Here is a 20642-nt window from a genome sequence, read left to right on the forward strand (position 1 = left end):
ATAGGCCTAAACTGCTCTGTATCAGTATCGTGATGGCACAACGGATGGGCTGTGTTTTAGAGCTGTTTTGGGTCTGGGGGCTGGATGCTGGTCTGTAGACAGCCAGGCATGCTGGCTGTGCCTAGCTTGTGTTGTGTCCTGGTAAGCTAGAGGGCAGCAGTCAAAGCGGGCTGGTTACAGTCTTCTGGCTTAGCTGGCCTCTAGTTAGGGGACCCTGTTCTTGAAGGTGAAATAAGATTCTTGTTTGGGATTGGAGACTGTGAATTCATAGCTACTGCACTCCTTTCCAAGGCTCTTCTTGCTGCATGGAAGTTGAACAGGAGCAGAATCAGAGATGTCTCATCGAGTCAGGATTTAGCTGAATGCTAATTGAAGAGCATGTATTACAGGGTACTATGCCTTCTACTGGGCTTATGGTCCTTTGATGTGCTGGGTTGTGCAGAAAAAAAAAAAAAAAAAAAAAAAAACACCACCAAAACTATTGCTCTTGGAGGAAGAAACTGGCAAGTTATACTCTAAGATAGTCTTCCATCTCTTTTGTTCCATCCATGTGGTCCACAGACAGCAAATTCATACTGATTTTTGAAGTGAAAGGAGTTGAGCTCACTTGGCTTGCAATTGCCTCCTATTTTTAAACTTTTTCAGCAAATAAACTGCAGGTTTTTGTGTTACCTCTTGCAAGTAGACAGCTCTACTTCACTTGTTTTAGTACCTGTGATTTGATCTTGTCTGGATACAATTTTAAAGAGAGGATTAGTACTAGAGGCATTTGCAAGACTGAATCTGTAAGCCAGCAAGCATGTGTCAATTCAAGTATTAGCCTTAGTCTAGATAAGACCCTTTAATTTTGTTTGCAGGTTAATGATTTGTTTTTGAATTGATAAGTGTGCATAGTTTAACACTAATCTCTGAAACACATGCTTGTATTCTATACTTGAAGTTCAAGGCATATTCCTGGAAGATGTGTCATTCATTTATTGGAACTTAAAGCAAGAATCCCATTCTGTACTTTTATTTATGCAAAAGTCCAAAAGGTACTTGTGAGCATTCTTTCTGGATTTTTGTCTTCTGTTCTTGTAATCTTTATCTAAATTTCTTAGTTTTCTTCCAAACTGGCTTCCTTGTGACTTGTAGGCTTTCATAGAATGGTTCAGACGGTGAGGGACCTTAAAGATCATCTAGTCCTGTTCTCCCCGCTGTGGGCAGGGACATCTTTCATGAGATCAGGTTCCCCAAAAAGCCCCATCCAACCTTCCCTTGAACACTTCTAGGGATGAGGCATTCACAATTTCTCTGGGTAACATGTTACAGTATATCACCACCTTCAGAATGAAGAAGTTTGTCCTAATATCCAACTAAATCTTTCCTCTTAGTTTGAAACGATTGCCTCTTGTCCTGTCACTGCGGGCTCTGATGTCTTTCTCCAGCTTTCTGATAAGCCTCCTTCACATATTGAATGTCTGGAAGCTGTGATTTCAGATTGGTATGGAAGTACTGTTTTTCTAGCTCTTCAGTAATAAGCTGTTGTCTGTGGAGGTGCTGAAGAGGTAGTCTTACTGTTGGACTTTGAATGGGATGGCTGTTTTATGTGGCATTCTTCTAAGCACTCTTTGCAAATCTCTTTCCCTGAAAGGTCAAAAATACTTACTGGGCTTCTCTGCAATTCAGTTCTCTCAGGCAAAACACCAAACAAGTTGAATGCATAAGAAGTGTTTCTATAGTTGTAATAGAGGGACATGTCTATGTTCCACTAAAATTTAATTAAATGCTTTCTGTGGCAATCTTGAATTTTATACTAGTTTTCAGTAATGTAATTTTTATAAAAGAATCCTTCTAAAGTGGTAGTTTTTGTTGTTGTTTTTAACGTCTCTGCCAATGAGTTAAGCCAGGTTAGTAAATAAACACAGGACATTGGTTACTGATGCTTGAGTGTAAGGTCCTTGCCTCTGTTAGGACTGGTAAAATTAAAAATTGTTTGTTGACCTCAGACCTGACTGTGCACAGGCTCACACATGAACTCTGCTGATCCGAATGTTCCATATGTGAGGAATGTGTATTAAATGAAACACTGCCTTCAGAATTTTTGAAGCTTAACATCAAACATTTTTTCTTCAGCAATAAATGGATTTCTGTTTGCTTAAGTTGGAAGTACAATTTTTTGATATTTGCCTAACTAGGGTAAGTGGGACGACTTTCTGTTTTGTTACAGGGCTTTTGTTCCTTTGGATATTCCCAATAAGAAGAACTCCACAGAGTGGGAGAAAGTGAAGCTTCTCTTTGAAGAATTTGGAAGTAGCCGTAAGTTTAAGATCTCTTCTGAGTTTGCTATTAGCTTATTCTGGCATATTTACCATTAACTGAACAAAAGGTAACTTTCCTGGTGACAGTTCTCTAATTTGAGTTTACCCACTCCCCTGCAGTTATTCTTCAGAATGAGCTTTGGAATGCTTTGAGCTGCTGATTCCACAGGAAAGAATTAAATAATTAAAAAGACAACATAGTATATTAGTTTCCATTTCAGGGGGCACTTTAGGTTGCCAGAGTTGGTTTCTCTGTCCCGTACATGCTCCTGCACTTGTGCATCTACTGTATGCATAATGCAGCAGGCACTTAGCTCTGTTACTGCTTTTAATTTTGTGGTTGTCACACAGGTCTGAGGATTCAGTTAGTAGCAATGCTCTTTGCAAAGTCTTTCTTAATATGAACTCTGTTTTAAGCTTTTCCTGCAAGCACAAGTGATAAGGAAGCCAAGTGCATTGTTTTGTCATAAATTTTGCTGTCACTTTGTTTGTCTGAAGCTAGAGAAGTGTTCTGACAGGATGGAATAAAATGTTTCCTAAACTGTTGGTATGGGTAGTGACAGTAGTTGAACTGAGATGCAAGCTACTTTCTCTAAGCAACATTGACATGGCTGTCAATTAAATATTCAGTTCTGTAGCTGTCTTTGCTCTGCAGCATAGCATAGCCAATGTTTAGTTCTAGTAAGGTCATCAAGATGCTGGGTTGGGATTTGCATGCCTGGATTTGATTTCTTGGCTCTGCTGCTACTGGCACTTTCCTGTGACTTTAACTTGGTAGGATCAGGCAATGGTCTTCAGACTGAAGAGACCTCAGGTTATCTGGTCAACCTCCTGCTCAAAGCTGGAAGTTGTAAGGTCAGATCAAGCCGCTCGGGGCTTTATCAGCTAGTTCTTGAAAAACCCTTACAGATGGAGACCTTCATCTCATGGTGAAAAATAATTCTTCTACCCAGCATGAATGTACATGCTGTAGCCCTTTGTCTCCCATTCAACCACTGTACACCATGGAAGAGCCTGGACTCCACCTCTTTGATAAACACCTCGGAGGTACTGGCAGGCTGTGTTAGGTCTCTCCAAAGCTGGCTCTATTCCAGTCTGAACAAGCCCAATTCCCTCAACCTCTGTATATGATATGTGCTCCAGCCTCTTGGAAACAGGCTAGTTTTTTAGAATGGATGCTGGCTAACAGGTTGAATGAAAGCTATTTTGCTCAGAGTTCTTGAATCAACCACAGAAAGGGGGAGGACATGAGGGAGAACACGAGGCAGTGGCTCAGTTTGCAGTTTCTGTGACTGGGTGCAGACATGAAACCCATCTGTCAAAGTTAACTTCTCTAATAGCTACTATGCACAACTGTGCTGCTATTTAATGAGAAGTTCAAGGAAGCTTGCCAAGTTGTGTCCTCATGGGCAGGATTAGGGACAGGGCTGTTATGCAGAATTATGCAGGAGGATTCTAGAAGCTTGATACCTTTGGGAACGAATTTGGTATCATTCTTTCCTTCCATTCCCTTCTAATTTCTAAAGTGATAGCAAGACTGCAGTAACTCCTCAGTTCCCTGACCTTTTTCCAGTTTGTATCTGGATACATGTGGTCTGAGTCAAGCCTAAGCCCAAAGTCCCTGGCTTGTTTGGTTGTTTGAGGGATCTATGTCTGCCTGATTGTTTGTGTAGTGCTTGATTATGAGAAGCTGGGGGATAACCAATCAAGGATAAAATCATCCAGAATGCATGCTTAAGTTGTGGAAGGTTAACCACAATACTCTGTGGAGGCTGTAAATAGATATTGAAGGAGGCATTAGACAGTGGTGGGAGTTAAGTTCATCAGTGGCTATTCAACCACTTAGCTAAATGCATTATCTTCAAGCCTGTAGTGAGGGAGGGATGGCTGTTCTGCTTCTTGAAGTATTGGAGGAGGAACAAAAAGCTGACAAATTCACCTAGTGCAGATTGTTGTTTGTTTTTTTTTTTTTTTCATTTAAGTTAATATTGCTGGTAATTACAGCTCGTTTTTTTTCTTTAATAAACTTAAATTTCAGGAAACCAGTTGAAGAAAAATGAGTATCTCTACTGTAGGAAACTTAAATGGGCTTTCTCATTTTTTCAGATGGCTTGACTGCTCTTTCATTTTCCATCAGTTCCTTGACTGTGATTGGGATGTTGGCAGCTATCACTTACACAGTAAGTTGTTAGTATGTTTCAACTTCATATGTTAATGGTATTTGCTGTTATTATGAACCACAGTTGTACGGAAAAAAGTCGTGATGGTAAGTAGCTTCAGCAGTATCTTCTAGCTCTGTTTATTCATGGTTTGAAATCATACTTCATCTTCTCGGAATATGAGGAATAACTTTACTGAAGTTTAAGAACCACTGTTTCAGAACTTGAGCTCAGTTCAGATTTAGTTTCAATGTATTCCTTCAAGGGGAGATCATTCTTCATTATGCTTTGTAATACAACTTCACTGGTTCCTGCTGTACTAAGGTTTGTCTCTTGCTCCATGCAGCCGTAGAGAACTAAATACTGCTATTTATACATTACACAATGGCATAACCTAGACTTGGTCTGGTCATTCTGAGTTTAACATTACTATGGCTTGTCTACATTGATGGTTTTATTCCTACAGAGCTTTATAAGCAGAAATCTGACAGAATAACTTGACGTATAATGAAACATGCAACATGTTAGTAATTACAACTACGTTTCTTGTAAGAGGCTGTTCTTCATTCAGTAAACGAAACAGCAATTTCTTCAGCAGGTGGTATTGCTTCACAATTCTATAGTTCTGGAATGTGAGTATAAGTGCATATCTATGTATGTCAGTATTCAGTTCTACACACAAAGAATCTGCAGTATCTTCTGCCATGTATACCTTCAGAAATCCAGAAGATCTTAAGTTAAAAGCAAATTGAGTTTAAACACTGCAGAAGCTTGTTTTCTAAAGCCTGGGGAGTGTTCTTTTAGTCCTACACATGCAATGAAACTGCTGCAGTGCTTAATGTAGATTAAAAGGATTCAGAAGAGCGCATTCAGTAACTGATCGTGAATCATAGGATTAATGCTATTTGACTATTTTTAAGCGCAAAGGAAAAGGAAGCATTTTAATTTACAGGCTTTTTGTTTGTTTGTAACTTGTCACTGATAACTGATGACAAATGATAACTGATTCCACACATTTTGTGTGTGGCAAGTGACAGTTGTAATAATTCGGCCAACATTTCATATTCACGTTGTCACATTCTTTTTTCATCTATTGAGTTTATTCAGTCACCGAGTATCAGCTGATTTGTATTGTTACAGTATTAAATTGTCATCAGGGTAAAATTCTGCAACTAAGATGATGTTTTAAAGCCTAACAGTTAACTGCAGATGAAACTTAAAGGTTGTATGAGTTCCATGTTTTCTTAATAGGTGTTAATCTTTTAAATGTATGTCCTTGCTGAAATAACTCTCCTCATTGCAGCCTGGCTCTAACATAATAGGCCTGTGTAGCTTTGCTAGTGAATGCTGAGTGGCTCAGTAACAATAGCTCATACAATAAAGTTATTTTGAAGCACTGCTACTAGCTTGTCTTTGGGCAAAAGATAAGTGAACAAACCCATTGCAGAACAAGGATAAGAAGTAAGAGCCCTTTAGTCATAACTAGATAAAGGGGTGAAGTGCCTGCTAAATCTTTTGACTCCTGAACAAGTCCAAATTTAATAATAAAGAGACAAAGTTATTAGCTATGCTTTTATTAATGCCTCTAAGCTGGCATAAGTTACAGCAGGATTCTGGGAGGCAATTCAGCACAGAGCTGTAAATGAGGATGTTGAATGCCAACAGCTGAGTGGTGATGAGGCCACTGAGTCACAGCTGTAGGAGACAGCTCATGCTGCTGTAGGAGAGCACTTCGGTGGACCACCTAATAGGAGTATTTAAGTCAATAGAACTGAGAGTATCTCAGCTCACCTAGCTGCTCTCAGCTCTATTGACTAAGTGCTTTATTTTGAACTGAATCATGAATTTAATTACTTTTAAGCCCTTTCTGACTGACATAGGTGCTAAATTGTTCAGGCTGTATTGCTGACATCTAGATCACATCCTGGTCAAAAAAGACCTAGACCTTCACTTAGCTTGTAATAACATGTCAGCTTTTAAATTTGTTTCCCTTAATTATGGAAGGAGAGATTAATCTCTTGTTCAGTTACCTTACTGCAGAGCATGTGTAGAGTTTTTGACCTTCATGAAACTAAAATTAAGAACAAAGTCATTAGCTGGGAGAGTATCTTCACTGTTTTTGCCTTTTTTTTTCCAGATTAAAGCCGGCAAACAGCTACCCAAGTTTGATTTTTTTGCGATTGTTAATGAACATCGATAAGCACTTAAAATGCAGACTGTTTTACACAAGTTTATTGTTGACTGAAGTGTAAACAGTATTTCAGAAAGTAACATTTGAAAGCTTTTGAATTTATTGCTAATACTCCCCACCTATATTTTATTTCCTTACCATGCCACTGCCTGGGATTTACCGCTGAGCCCAGACTGTTTCTCGGCACTGTTCAGCTGCATGTCACAATATGCTTCTGTCCTTGAGACTAACTGAATCTGGGAATGTGTGACTTCTGTTTAATGTTCAGTAACTTCAGTGTGCTATGCTGTCTGGGGCTTATCAAATGAAGACAAAACCTGTCCTTAAGGCTGGTGCCTTAGTTTCACTGTATTTAGGACTTGTACAGATAGTGGGTGGTGGTCATTCAGGTGAAATATCAAGCGTGAGAACTACAATAGCCTTCTTTGAATGCCTTAATTACTACATTTTTAAGGTTGCTTTGCATTTTTATGTTGCTTTGAAAACTTGGAGCTGTCTATGCAAGTGTTTGGAGCATGGAATTATTATTCACTTCGCATTCAACTGCTGCATTTTATCCTTCCAAAACCATAATTTTTGTTACACAGTAGGGTTTACGACATGGTGGGAGAAACGGAGAAGCTATTCTATGGAAGACTTGGGCATGAGCTCACAGGGGAGGCTGCTGTCGATCTCTGGTGGTGTATTTTTTGGCACTGCTTATAGGCAATCACAAAATCTTAGACCAAAACAGTGAATTAACTTTGATACATTGGTAGACTGAGATACAAATGCAGTATGGTCAGTGAAAGCCACTAAATAGAAGGTTTACATTCTCAAAGTTAAAGTTAGAACAGCTTCTCTAGGTTCTATCTTTTTCATAACACTTTGCCCACTGTAGTGGTGTTTAGGCATCTGTAAGTATGCAGTTTCTACCTGTAACAGCATGACAGCACTGCTCTCAATTCACTGTTCAGACAGTTTGAACATCATGCGGATGCCATGTCTCTGTGTGAGAAACAATCACGGCCAGGAATACAGGCTCAGGCAAGGATCTCAGTGAAGTAGCATTTTATTCACAATTGCAATGGAAGGCATCCTGTGAGCAGGAGCGCCCAGCAAAAGTATATCACAACCTTATGTTCCCTATCACCCAACGCTTAATTCCTCCCCAATTTCCTCCCCAATTTCCTCATTGGCTGAGTACTACAGCTTCACAAATTACTCGATGCTTATTACTATACTATATATGTACAGATTTGATTGTCTGTTAATTTCTCCTTTTCCTTTTTTTTCCTTTTTCTCTTATGACTAGAGGGCCCATGATTTTTTCTTTTTACTGATTTTGCTCTGCTCTTCTTGTTTTTCTTAGCTATCTTCCTTATTTTGGAACAGTGGGACCTTCTACTGTCCCCTTATCTGCTTAACATACTCGTGATTGTGCAGGCATAACAGTCATATTTAAATATGCAAGGTTAGTGGAATTTTCCACTGCGAAAGCACGCTTTAATTCTCACACCTGGGTTGTGGTTTGTATTGAGGACTGCTTTTCACAGTGGTAGGACTTAATTTAGAAGTTAGTTCAGTGAAAAGTTCATGCACCATCATGCTTTCCTGAGCCTGAGAGAGGGAGAGCTGTAAGAGTAGAGCCTCTTACACTATACCAGTCTGGATAGCTCTAGTCCTTACACTTAGGAGGAAAACAAGCATAATTCTGGAAGGAGTAACTGTTTATTTTTGTAAACTTGCAGTTCAGTCCTTTGTACAGTCTGCCTTTTAGGTTTGTATTCTCATGGTATATTTTATTAAAAAAAAAATGCCTCTAGATAATAAGAAGCATCAGTGCTCAGGCAAGTTTGATGCATTGTCTGTAATGCTTGGCTGTGATGTTAGACATCTGACAAGTAATTAAGTTCCTGTATTTTTAGACAACCTTCTGTAGGCATATAGAATTGTTTGTCACGGTTCTTAGTTTTTAAACTATTCTTTAGTAATTGGTGGCAGGTTTTTAAACACCAAAAGGAATACCCTTTTTATAAGGGTGAGCACAAGGACATCTTGAAATCTTTGCACAAATGCTTAGCAGATTATGAGAAAAGGGTAGACAACAAATGAGAATGTAATACGTGTTACTGGAATTTCCTTCTCTGAACAGTGGTGATCTTAAATCTTTTGTTCTTCCCAGTTAAGAGTTGAGGATTTGCAGTAAAGATGGAAGTTCTTCCCCTGGTTCCTGACTTCTGAAAATGCTCAACCTATTCCATTGCCAATTCTTTATTTGCAGTATTAAAAGGGTATGTGGTCATAAGAAAAAATCAAGAACAGATGTATCCAGTCTTCTGTATACTAATTTTTAAGCTAAGAGTGGTTTTACGTTGAAGATCTACAACTTGATTCTGTGAACTTGAACACAAAACACTAAAAGTAAACAGTGGTGCTGTGCCTGCACTTATTGCAGCTGACTTTAACTTCATGTTAAATGGTATGTCTAGAAGAGTACCATGAAGCAGATAACTAGTGGATTCTGCCTATGTTGCCTGGAATACAACTTATCCATTCTACAATTAATCAAATGTTAACAGGACTGTTGTGCATGGCCTTGAATGTGAAGAACTGGGTTATAGCTGTTCAGAAACTTCACTTCTGTGCTGTGGTAATATACAATACTGAGAAGTTAAGGAAAAGAAGCTGTGGCATTGGCACCAGACAACCTTGAATTTGAGTAGATACTGAGAGCAAAAGCTCACTTCTATATGTGTATGCTCCTAGGCTTTCTCTCTGAAAGCATACTTTTCTGCTTCCTCAGGAAGAGGGGTGCAGAGGGTGATGCTCTTTAGATTGTAAATGACTACGGTTTTAGTTGTTGTCAGATTAGCATGCTGGTTTTCATTTTCTTCTGGCTTGAATATCAAAATCTATCCACTAAATTTGATGCAAAGAAGGTGTTGTGTTTTTTTTTTCCATAGTATGAGTCAGAACACACAACACTGTCATTGTGTTGTGAACTTTGCCCCAACTTCTGAGTGGAGTATCATGAAATGCACCGTTAAAGCTCAAAATGCTAAAGAGAAACATTTTGGTATGGAAAAACTCCTGAGTTCTTCACCTTCAGCTAAATATTATGTATAAATTTAGGAGGGGGTTAATAATATGTATTGAACCTGAAAGCATCCTGTCCCTGAAAGTAAAGCGCTAGGAGAATACTAACCTAGAAGTAACAGCTCAAGGAATTAACGTGGAAATTGCTTACATCAGGGAAGGTCAGGACTTCCTTAACTACTTCCATGGATGATTTAATATAGAAGATGAGGTATATTTTTCCAATGGACAAGTTGGTGGTTAAGGTAGGCACAAAATACGGGCACAAAATTTTCCGAATTTTCCAAAAACATAGAACTCGTGTAGTGTTATTACACGCTAACATATCTTATCAACTCAAGAGGCAGTGGACACCAACTGGAATATAGGAGGTTCCCTTTGAGCATCAGGAAGCATTTCTTTACTGTGTAGGTGACGGAGCCCTGGCAAAGGTTGCCCAGAGATGTTGTGGAGTCTCCCTCCTTGGAGATTTTCAAAAAGTATCTGGGCGTGGTCCTGGGAAAACAGATGTAGGTATTCTTGCTTGAGTAAGGGGATTGGGACTGAATGATCTCCAGACATCCCTTCCAATCTCAAGAGTTCTGGGATTCTGTCTACCTTATGGACCTGTGGCATTTAGAAATGCACTAAGAGTGACACCTGCCATGTTTGTAACTGATGATGTGACGTGTCCTCTCAGCTTAAGCTAGGTTTTAGCTGAGGAAAAACTTGACAGGACAGTGATTGATGAGTAATTCTTTCTTTGGTTCATTTTATTCACAGTATTTGTTTTGCTCTTATAACCTCACTTAGACCACACTGGGAAATTTTTCTGTTCTAACACAGCTTTTCTTTTATGCAAATGATTTATTAGATTATCTTTTTAATATTCCTCTTTATTCACTACCGTGGAATTAATGCTTAAACAACGTTGGGCCCTTTGTTTAATAACAGTATGCAGTGTCTTCAGAGAAGGAGGTAGTTCTGTGTTCTAGGAACTATGACCTTTTGCAAGATCATGTGCTGATAATTCTGTGCCAGAGGATAGTAACTGCATTTAAGGAATAATTTAGTGTGGTAGGAGGCAAATTTTCCAAAATTACTTGTGCAAGTGAGCAGAGTGCAGATGGTTGTTCTGCAGTGGGGGGAGCACTTAATGCTTGCTCATGATCTAAACATTATAAATCTCTTTATTTTTCTTCACCTTGTAACTTCAGTGACTTGATTGTACGAGAAACAAATTTGTATGCTTTTGCAAATGGGTACGGAGGAAAAGTATTCTAAGCGTTGGAAATTGCAGTTAAGTTTCTTGTGCCCATCTTTGGTTTGATCCTTGTTTTTAACCTGGTCTTCTTGAATGTACTGCCACAACTCTCACTTCATGTTGTATTTCCTTGCTGAATGGTTTGTAAAATAATCTTTTCTTGGCATTAATTAATGGCATTAATTAACCCTTCTGGAAACTAGGAAGGGGGAAGAAGGTGCAGCTAGGAAAGGTGTATATTCCAGATTTTATTTCTCAGAGGACAATAGTGGTTTTATCAAAAGTATAGGTAAAGTCAGTTACGATTTCTCACATCATAGATATGCCCATATTACTGACAAGAGTGTGAAATTATATCATTTTTTCAAAGTACATGAGATGTTTAAATTAGCAGTGTTGTGTGAACTATTTTATTGGTGTGGCTCAGCTTCCAGTATAGCCTTTAATTGCTGGATCCTTTTCTGTTACAAAACCTTAATAGCTCAAATCTGCTTTTTTTTGGTGTTATGTAATGCATAATACTGAAATACAGCACTTGGTTTTTAAAATACATTTGTAAAAAATGTGAATAAGTGATCCTTAGGGGGTCTCTACGGATCCATGACCTTGATGATTTATACTGACAGCTTTCTGTGTCTATAAATATGAGATATAATAAGAAAATGATAAATCAGGGCTGCAGTGCTTTGTTTGAAATAGTTTCACAGATGATGTAATTTGAATCTATTCTTTCATTAATGTGTTTTGCATGGGAATGGTTTTACATTGCCCTAGGTATTAATGCAATAGTTGTTGTCAGCTGCAGATTGCTATTTGAATTCAAGGCAGAATAACATATTACTCACACAATGATAGGCAGATTAATTTTTGAGTGATCTTTTGCATCTCATTTAACATGTCCTTGAAGGATGATTATAATTGGCTTTGTAATTTTTCCAAAACATTTAATAAGCGTTATTTGACTTTTTGTGAAATAGTAAAGTGATCCTTTCTCCTTCATCCTGAGAGAGAAGACGTTACAAAACTCAGTTTGTCTGCTGACAAATTTAATGATCTTCTCACACCTAATTTTTTGTCCAGAGTATAATTTGCTTTTCTTTCATTTGACTTATTTCTATTGAAGGGGAAAAAGCTTAAAGTCTTTTGTAATCTACCTAACCTTAAAAGCACTCATTTACTACTGAATTTCTTATGTAGACTTCAAACAGTTAATGAGAAACCTACAAGTTAGCAGCTTTTATGGTTGTTACCACTTAATCACTTCAATATCGCTTCTTAAATACAAAAGAAACTTAGTTATTTGATTATGGTCACTTCTTCATGAAAAAATAAATATCCGAAATAGCAAATCACCTTGTTCTTTTGTTTTAATAGCCTGATTCCTACTGCAGCCACAGAAATCTATAGGTGTTAAACTGCTGGATCAATGGTAGTTTTGTACCTTCGAGGTTTTAGAGATTATACCTTGAAAGTAAGTTGGTCTTCTAGTTGCTAATGCTCTTCTGTGCCTGATGGAGCAATGCAGAAAAACAACAGGGTATAATAGCTATGCTCCGGTTTTCGACTGATAAAGTTAAGTTTTCTAACAGTTCAGTAACATGTCCAGCAAGCACAAGCTCACTGTGCATGCTGCAGAGCAGAGGCTGTTGTCCTTGAACATAAGTACTGCAACTCCTTGGCTTCTGCATCTTACAAACCTTAACGGCATGTTTTTGGCCAGGTTAGTCTCACTTATTTTTCCTTGATGTTTCTTTAAAACTCTGTGCAGTGGAATTTAAAGCTCATTAATATGAAGGTGAATGTATTAATGTAAAGCAGAAAGGTACTGTAGTGATGAGTTAGAGAAACTGGTGAACAGGTATTCAGTGTTCACTGTTCGTGATGTGTGCAGGAGATGACATAAGAAATGCCAAACTGAACTGGTATGTTCAGTAAGATCAGTTTGCTCTGTGATCTGAGATTGTGTTTTGTGAAAAATTGTGCTCATATTCAATCTTCAGTTCTTAATAAAACTTAAGAGACCTGAATTTTAGCTAGTGAATAGATTGAATGATTTCCCAAGCCATATGAAGTGAGCATTCAGGAAAAAAGAACCCCACAAACAACAACAAAAACCTGTACATGAGATGGTCTTACATATTCAGATGTATTTAAGAGGCTTTCTCCTTTATTCTTCACAATTTAGGAAAGATCTGTGAACCATTGTGACTGTTATCCATCTAGAATATTGCTCTGGAAGTAAGATTCTCTAATTCTGACTTTTATCTTCAGAAAGATAGTATGAGTAAACAGCCAGATACAAAGACAGATTTTTTGCTGTGAGGGAAATAGTTGACTATTACTTGTCGAGTCAGATTACAATGTAAAAAAAAAAATGCCGTGTAGGTGTGCAGAAAAGAAAGGTACAGCTTAAAGAAAAAGTGCTGTGTCTATACAGCACTTACAAGCTTATATACAAGTGTTGCCTATATTGATGTGACATGTTAAAGTGCACCGCATTTGACTCAGTTGTACTAGCTTGCCTGCTCCAGCACAAGCAATGCTGTATTGTATCCATATGAAATAGGCAACTGAACTATATCGTATGTTATAAAGGGCGAAAATAAAAAAGTATTGTGTGGCTTCCCTTGTATTTAATGTAATTCAAAAACAAACAAAAAAAACAGTGAATATAGACCCCTTCTATACCAAAATATTTTTGAATTTTTTTTTTGTGGGATCTTCATACCACGAAAAATTAATCTATATTTCACATGAATGTCTTTAAAGCACTGCATATCCTAATCTTAAGGTATCTAAGCTGAATGGCTTCCTTTTTGATAAGGGTTTAGTTGTTAGAATTGCATGTTTTGTGGTCTCGCTTTCAGCTGAAGTCTTGAAACAGGCTTAACAGGCTGTTATAAGAAAATGGGAAGTTTGGGGTTTATTTTGGACCCTTAAGAGTTGTGAGCACTTTACTTGCTTATGCCTTCTATGCAGTGATACAATAGTAAAGTGACTTGTATTTTAAATTGGCTGTTTCGTGCAACTTCGCTAGAGGGCAGTGCTCTGCAAGAGATGCTCGTCAGGATTAATTTCTAGGCATTTTGCACAAGACTGTATACGTGCACACCACTTTTAAAACACCTTAGGGAGAGCATTTAAAAGCTGTATCAGCTATATGGACCTGTAAAATAAAAAGAACAGGGACTTTCTTCTATGCTATGCAAGTATTTTCTTAGTTCTTAGTATTTTTAGCTTTAACTGATGACAGTTCACCAGCTTTAGTGCTAGTTGTGTACCAAGACCAGAATCGATTTGTTCTGTTTGATCTTTAACAAGGAGAGATTATTGCTTGGGCCACGTTTAAGTCATTAGACCATATTTTATTAGTTGAACACAGCAGATGTAGGTTATGAAACATAATCAGCTTTTAATTAACCTATAATGCTTGATAGCTTCAGGCGTTTTTCAGTAGGTGTTCAAAATGTAGTTTTAAGTATTTAACTCATTTCTAAATGCATCTACTACATTCACGTTGGAAATGTGTTGTTTTCCCTCTGCACTCATGACTGATCTGTGAGCTTATGGCTCATCTGGTTGCACATTAGGCATTCCCAACTTCATAATACACCTTCAGTGGAAATCTTTTGGTAGCTTGTGCAACTTTAAAAGAAAAAAAAAAAAGTTGGAGTAGCAGTTACAATTCCCAGCCTTCCTGGATTTTATTAAGAGTTTATCCCTGAAGTATTTGTTTGCTGCAACTTCTGTAAAATAGGATTTTTACAACTTATTTTAGCGTCACTTATTTTATATCTTGTACTTACAGATCACTATAAACTTAGCGGGTGACTAGTCAGACAGACTAATAATGCCTTATGTAGTCACAGGCTGGGGAATTTTGGCAACCCTAAGGTGTTGTAAGATGCTGAGCCTGCAAGAGACAAAAGGAAGAGAACAGCATCTGTTACTCCTCAACTTATGTTTTTTCCTGGAGAATGTGAGGAGAGTAGCTGGATCTGCTGTTGACAAGACAGGAATGAAAGAGAACACGGGAAGCCTGAAGACGATGCAAACTGAAGCAATGCTAGTGTAATCTCTAATGTGGCATCTTAGTGATTTCTAGAGTAAAAAGTATATTTGTGTTCTGTGGCACACTGAGAACAGCTGGAGTATAATTCTCACTGTTCTTCAATGCCTACTGACACTGCATAAACAGTATTGAGCTAGTTGTTGTTTCCATGTGACTTAAAATCATGAAGGTTGGAAAAGACCTCCGAGACCATCTGGTCCAGCCATACCCCCACCACCGATGTCACCCACTAAACCCTGTCCCTAAGCACCACATCCAACCTTTCCTTGAACACCCCCAGGGATGGTGACTCCACCACCTCCCTGGGCAACCCGTCCCAGTGCCTGACTGCTCTTTCTGAGAAGAAATGTCTCCTCATTTCCAACCCAAACCTAGATCACTCATCTTTCTGTACTTCATCCTCTGTCTATATTGATAATTTGAAGGAGCAGTATGTTTTACTATCCCACTGATGATCAGAGAGATCTTAGATTCCTAGAGAAGAAGGTAGAATAAGGTAAAACCACTTCTAATACTGCTTCTTCCTATGCAAGAAAACGTTTATGTAGTGCAAGTTGTGAAAGATCTAGCTGAATGTGTTCTTCACTAATGAAGATTTCAAGAAATATTTTAGGGAGAATACTTTTCTCCTACCCTCTCTTAAATGCTTTCAGGTGATTTAACAGGTACCACTGTTTCCTTGGGTTTGAACCCTGTTCAGAGAGACATGCTGTACGTTTGTTGAAGTTAATTAACACTGTTCCACCAGCTTACTGGTAACTGTCACTCTGAATGTAAGAAGCCTAATTCCCCAATAAATGAGCAAGACCATGAAACTACTAAACTTCTGTTTCAATTTTTCGTAGCCTAATATTTGCAGAAAAGTGTTTTGAAACAAGTATTGTCATTTGCAGAGAGAAACTGAAGTCTGTGGGCGAAGTGGCATATATTTATGGTGAAATTGTAATTAAGCTAAATAATGAATTGTTTGAGTTACAAGGCTAGTAAATAAACTCATTTGTCCAAGGGGCATAGAAATACCTGTTTGTGGCAGGGTATCTGGCATGTTGAGAAGTATGCTGAAAATGTATGGCTTCTTGCTTTAAGTGTACTGTTCACGAGACATTAGGGTGTCTGAGCAGGTTGTCAAAGAGGTCAAATCAATTTCTGCATATAGAAAGTTCGTGTGATTGGACCTAGCATGCACGGAGACATTTATGACAACTTAGCATTTGTGCTCACTATTGTAAGAAATGTAAAGCTGTGCTTGAAGGAGGAAGTAGTATGCCTATGAACATCTATGAAACTGCTACTTTCTGAAGTTAGATAATATTCAGATATTAAGCACTGAATTATACAGCATTTGTTCCTTGAGATTCTGTTCAGGAACCTTGCTGCTGAGCTCAGCACTATGGAAAACCTGTCACTAGCAGCCTCCCACCCCTGATAAAACAAATAAGCCATAGCTAGCTTTTTTGACCTTTGCCTAAGTCTGTAAAATTCAGAAGGGACTGGGAAAGAATCAATGAAACACTTCTGCGTATCTCACCTCACATATTTTCTGTTAGAAAGCTTGCTGATTTATGTAACACTGCATTGGAAAAATCTGGGCATAGAAATAGGCAGACACTTTGAATGGTATAGGATTTATAACTAGGAGTTGGGGCTAACAGATGTTTATGGATGTGAATGGATATTTAAGTAGTCTTCTGAATATAAATGAGTTTAGGCTTTTCACCTAGCTTGCTTCTATGCTTTTCTTTTTACTACTGAAATTTTTATAGTAAATCAGGTACTTTCTAGGTAACTTCATTTAAAAAAATAAGTTGAGGGCTATTGGCTAGAAGGAAGCTGTTTATGCTTTACTTCTAAAACTATTAAGGTTCATTACGTACAAATTCCTTTATTATACGATGTTGTGATTAGGATCTGAGTTTAGGAAGTTAAGGTTTTAGAAAGGTGAATGATTTGACCAAAAATGGGCTAGCTTGAAAAGTCTTCAGTGGGTTATGTTTACATAACATCTTAACGTATGTTATTGTCTCAACGATCTTGAGAAATTTACTTTGGGAGCAATGTGGGACACTGGAACCTGCATAGTGTTGTTCTGTTTTACTCAAAAATGAATTAAAAACCTACTTTTTGGTACCTTACAGCTACAACATATGGTAGACTAATCAGATGAAACAGTCTAGCAGAGAATTTGAGTATATATCTTTCCTCTTTGTTTTAGGCTTATGGTATGTCAGCTTTGCCTCTAAACTTGATTAAAGGAACTACCAGTGCAGCTTATGAACGTTTGGAGAACACTGAAGATATTGAAGAAGTGGAGCAACGTATGCTAAGGATTAAGTCCAAGGTATCCTCTTTACGCTTCTCACTTAACTAAGGATCTTTTTTTCTTGCTTGGCTTACCAGTTTATGGTCGCTACTATGAATTCTTTTGTTCCAGACAAATGTAAAGAATAGCAAGATAGAAGTGAGTAGCACTTGCAATTCTTGAGTTATTTGGAAATGCACGTGGTTACTTGTGTAGTAGAGCTGAGGGTTGCTTTATCAGTCCATCAGCAGTAGTTATTTGCATCTCGCTGCTAATAGTGCTGATGAGCTAAGCTTGAATTTCTGCAGTCCTGCTTAGATATATGGAAGAGACACACCTTGTGGAAGCAAAGAATGTTAACCTCACTCTAGTCTACTACCAGTTATAGCATCCAATTTTTTGATGCTTACTCAGTGTAGTTATTATCAGCATTGGATACTTGCTGCGTGGAGCTGCCACAAGTCAGGTTCATCAAAGTATTAATCATCTTTATGAATAAGTAACAGCTCTAAATATTCGTGCTTCAAAGTTAATGTACTTTGTTATGAAACATTTATTTGTTAAATGTGTACTTTTGGAAATACGTTTCGATTTCTAAACATCAGGATGCTAATGCCATTTGTAAACCTGTGATGGCTTTGCAGCTCACTGCGCATAATAGAAGCAGGAAAGCTCTAACTACTTGGGAGTGCTGAACAGAGATAAGATTTCTCCTGTATGTGTAAGGTGCTGGGGGTAATCACCTACCCTTTTCCCAACCCATTTCAGATAATGGTTTGACCGGTGGTTTTCATAGCCCTGATTGGGGGATGGGAAAGAAGGGGCATTAAGGTGTGAGCATTTTCATCCTGATAGTCCATATGTGCTGTTACGTGCTCTGTGGTGGTAGATGGCCAGCAGTGTTGAAATGGTTCTGCCGGGCTCTGCTTGATGCTTGCTATTTCCATATAGCATGGATATCTTTACATTCTACAAATCTTGCATAATGAAACCTAAAAAGTAGCTTTCTGTGGTTTAAGTTGTAACAATTTGGGTTTTGTGCAAAATATGGCTACAGCAAAGGCATTTTGATTACTGAAATCAATGCGAAAAATGAAAAAGTCCTGGAAAAATAGAGCATTGCTTGTTACAGAAGACTGTAGGATTATGAGAGTTTGCAAGCACCTAGTGTTAGCTGGGTTTGGTAACAAGACAATTAAGATCAAAAGGCAGCATGACTTTGTTCTAGTTATTTCTATAATTTAATGTGACCACTGGTACCACCTAATTTTCTTTGATTTATGGATTATGGTCAGGATTCTGCCTTAGTATTTAATTGAAATCTTAGTCAATGACATTTGTGAGAAATCATGAAGAAAATGAGGCAATGAAATGAGTGCGATGAAAACATGCAGAACTGCAAATGTATCTTACTCAATCTTTACATTAGGTTAGGTACGTAGTCTGGTCTTCTGCTATTAGTATGCCCTCTGGATTCAATTAGTCTTACAGCTTAGGCTGGTTTTGAAAACTTTTTTTCCTTTAAGTCACTTCAGGGTGTTGAAGAGCATATGGGGAAGATGCCTTCCTATACCTGAAGTGGTATAGAAACAGTATGAATTACATCCCAACAAATCTTAGATCATTAAACTAGGTATCAAGTCTGTTCTTTGATTGTGTTCCTTGATCTCTTGCAATATTTTTTGATAATCAGTGCAGAGATGGTCGACCTCTGTCATCAAGGGATAGACGGACTGTACAACAGCTAGAAGAGAGACTAAGAACACTTCGAAGGAGAGAGAGGCATCTGGAATCAATTGAGAAAAGTTGGTGGGCGAAGTTCTGTGAAGCTATCCGACCTCTAAAGGTAACAAGTTTTGACACATTTTGAGAGTTAAGTTGCATGTAATACCTTCCAGGCTTCTTCCCATATGTATCATAGGACAATTACCATACTGAGTATCAACTGCTTATTGTTAATATACCCCATGACAACCTCACAGCAAGTGATTAAAATACCAAAACGGATGCTTGGCTAAGATAGAAAGTTAAGTTGGAGCTAAAAGGACCTTTATCTTATTTCTGTGGTCAACTTTTGTTTAGCTTTTGCTATGATAACCTTACTCCTTTTTTCTGACAACAAAGAAAATACTAATATTTGGACTGCTTCCAATGCAGACTTGTAAATGTGTTATTCTATCACTTTTCATTATCCTGCAAATAAAATGGTTCCTTGAGTAGATGATTGGCTTCAGGGGGTTGGGAGGGTAGGGCGCACATTGCTGCTCTTTGCTCATCCAGCCTTCTCACCTAGCAGAGCTCCAAGAGCATGAGGTTACATTTCTGTCTTTCTGATACCATGTTTTCTATTCTACAACTCATACCAATAAAAAAAAAAAAAAAAAAAGCTGCTAGTTGCTGATTTTGGATACTGTGGCCACCAGCTCTGTCAATTTCAGAGATCTTGGGAAAAATGCTTCTAACAGTGCTACCTGCTTAACTGCAAATTGGTGATGTGTTTTGTACTTCTGGGAAACGAATGCTGCAACTCTCTCTGTGGGATTCTCTGAAGACACTGGCTTGTAATCATGTTGATAGAGGATTGACACTTTGATCACTGATTTCAAAGCTTAGGTTCCTTCTCTTCTCTCTTCTAAAGTGAAAACAGGGCCTTCATCTCATGCATGCACACAAACCAGTTACATTTATCCAACCCTAATCTAGCTCCTCTGGGTATATCAACCCATGTGTTTCACTTCTTATCTATTATACCTTGAATTTCATTTATCCTCATCACTTTGTGCTGAGGTTCTTTTAAGCATTTGTTTTTACCTATCCTCAATGTTACTGAGTTTGTTCTAGCCCTGTAGTGACCTCCTTTCTGAGAAATGACCGAATCTGCTGTCTGCTTCCTTGTTCCTTAGCTGTAGAAACTTTGATTCCTTTCTCAAAGCATTCCTCAGTCCCCTTAATTTAATTTCCCTTGTCTGCATACACTGTTGTCCTTCGAAGAATCTGGAGATTCTTAACATGCAGATTTCTTTTACAGTATGTCTCCCAGTTGTGGTAGGTTGCCAATGGCCAGCTGCCAGGCACCAACCCAACTTTTTTCCTTGTTCCCTGTTCTCCACACACTAAGGGTTAAAAATGAGGTGGGGGAAAAAAGAAAATTGGCAGTTTACATGAAGATAGGGAGACCACTTGCCCATTGCCATCATGGGCAAAACAGATTCATCTGGAGGGGGAGGGGAAGGTAGTTTAGTTTACCCAAATCTATCTAAATTGGCAATAGCATAAAATAGCAAAATAAATATCAAATCA

The 20642-nt window shown here is 38.2% G+C and overlaps 1 protein-coding gene across 1 annotated transcript in view; it reads left to right on the forward strand.

Moving 5' to 3' along the window:
* Positions 1-20642, forward strand: part of LMBRD1 (LMBR1 domain containing 1) — a 73891-nt gene that overhangs the window by 22608 nt on the left and 30641 nt on the right. The window contains exons 6-9 of the mRNA XM_005009723.5: positions 2210-2298; positions 4407-4480; positions 17256-17381; positions 19036-19188. Coding sequence (XP_005009780.1) covers positions 2210-2298; positions 4407-4480; positions 17256-17381; positions 19036-19188 — 442 coding nt within the window. The remainder of the gene's footprint in view (positions 1-2209; positions 2299-4406; positions 4481-17255; positions 17382-19035; positions 19189-20642) is intronic.

This window comes from Anas platyrhynchos, chromosome 3 (genome assembly GCF_047663525.1).
Source record: "Anas platyrhynchos isolate ZD024472 breed Pekin duck chromosome 3, IASCAAS_PekinDuck_T2T, whole genome shotgun sequence".
Lineage (NCBI taxonomy): Eukaryota > Metazoa > Chordata > Aves > Anseriformes > Anatidae > Anas > Anas platyrhynchos.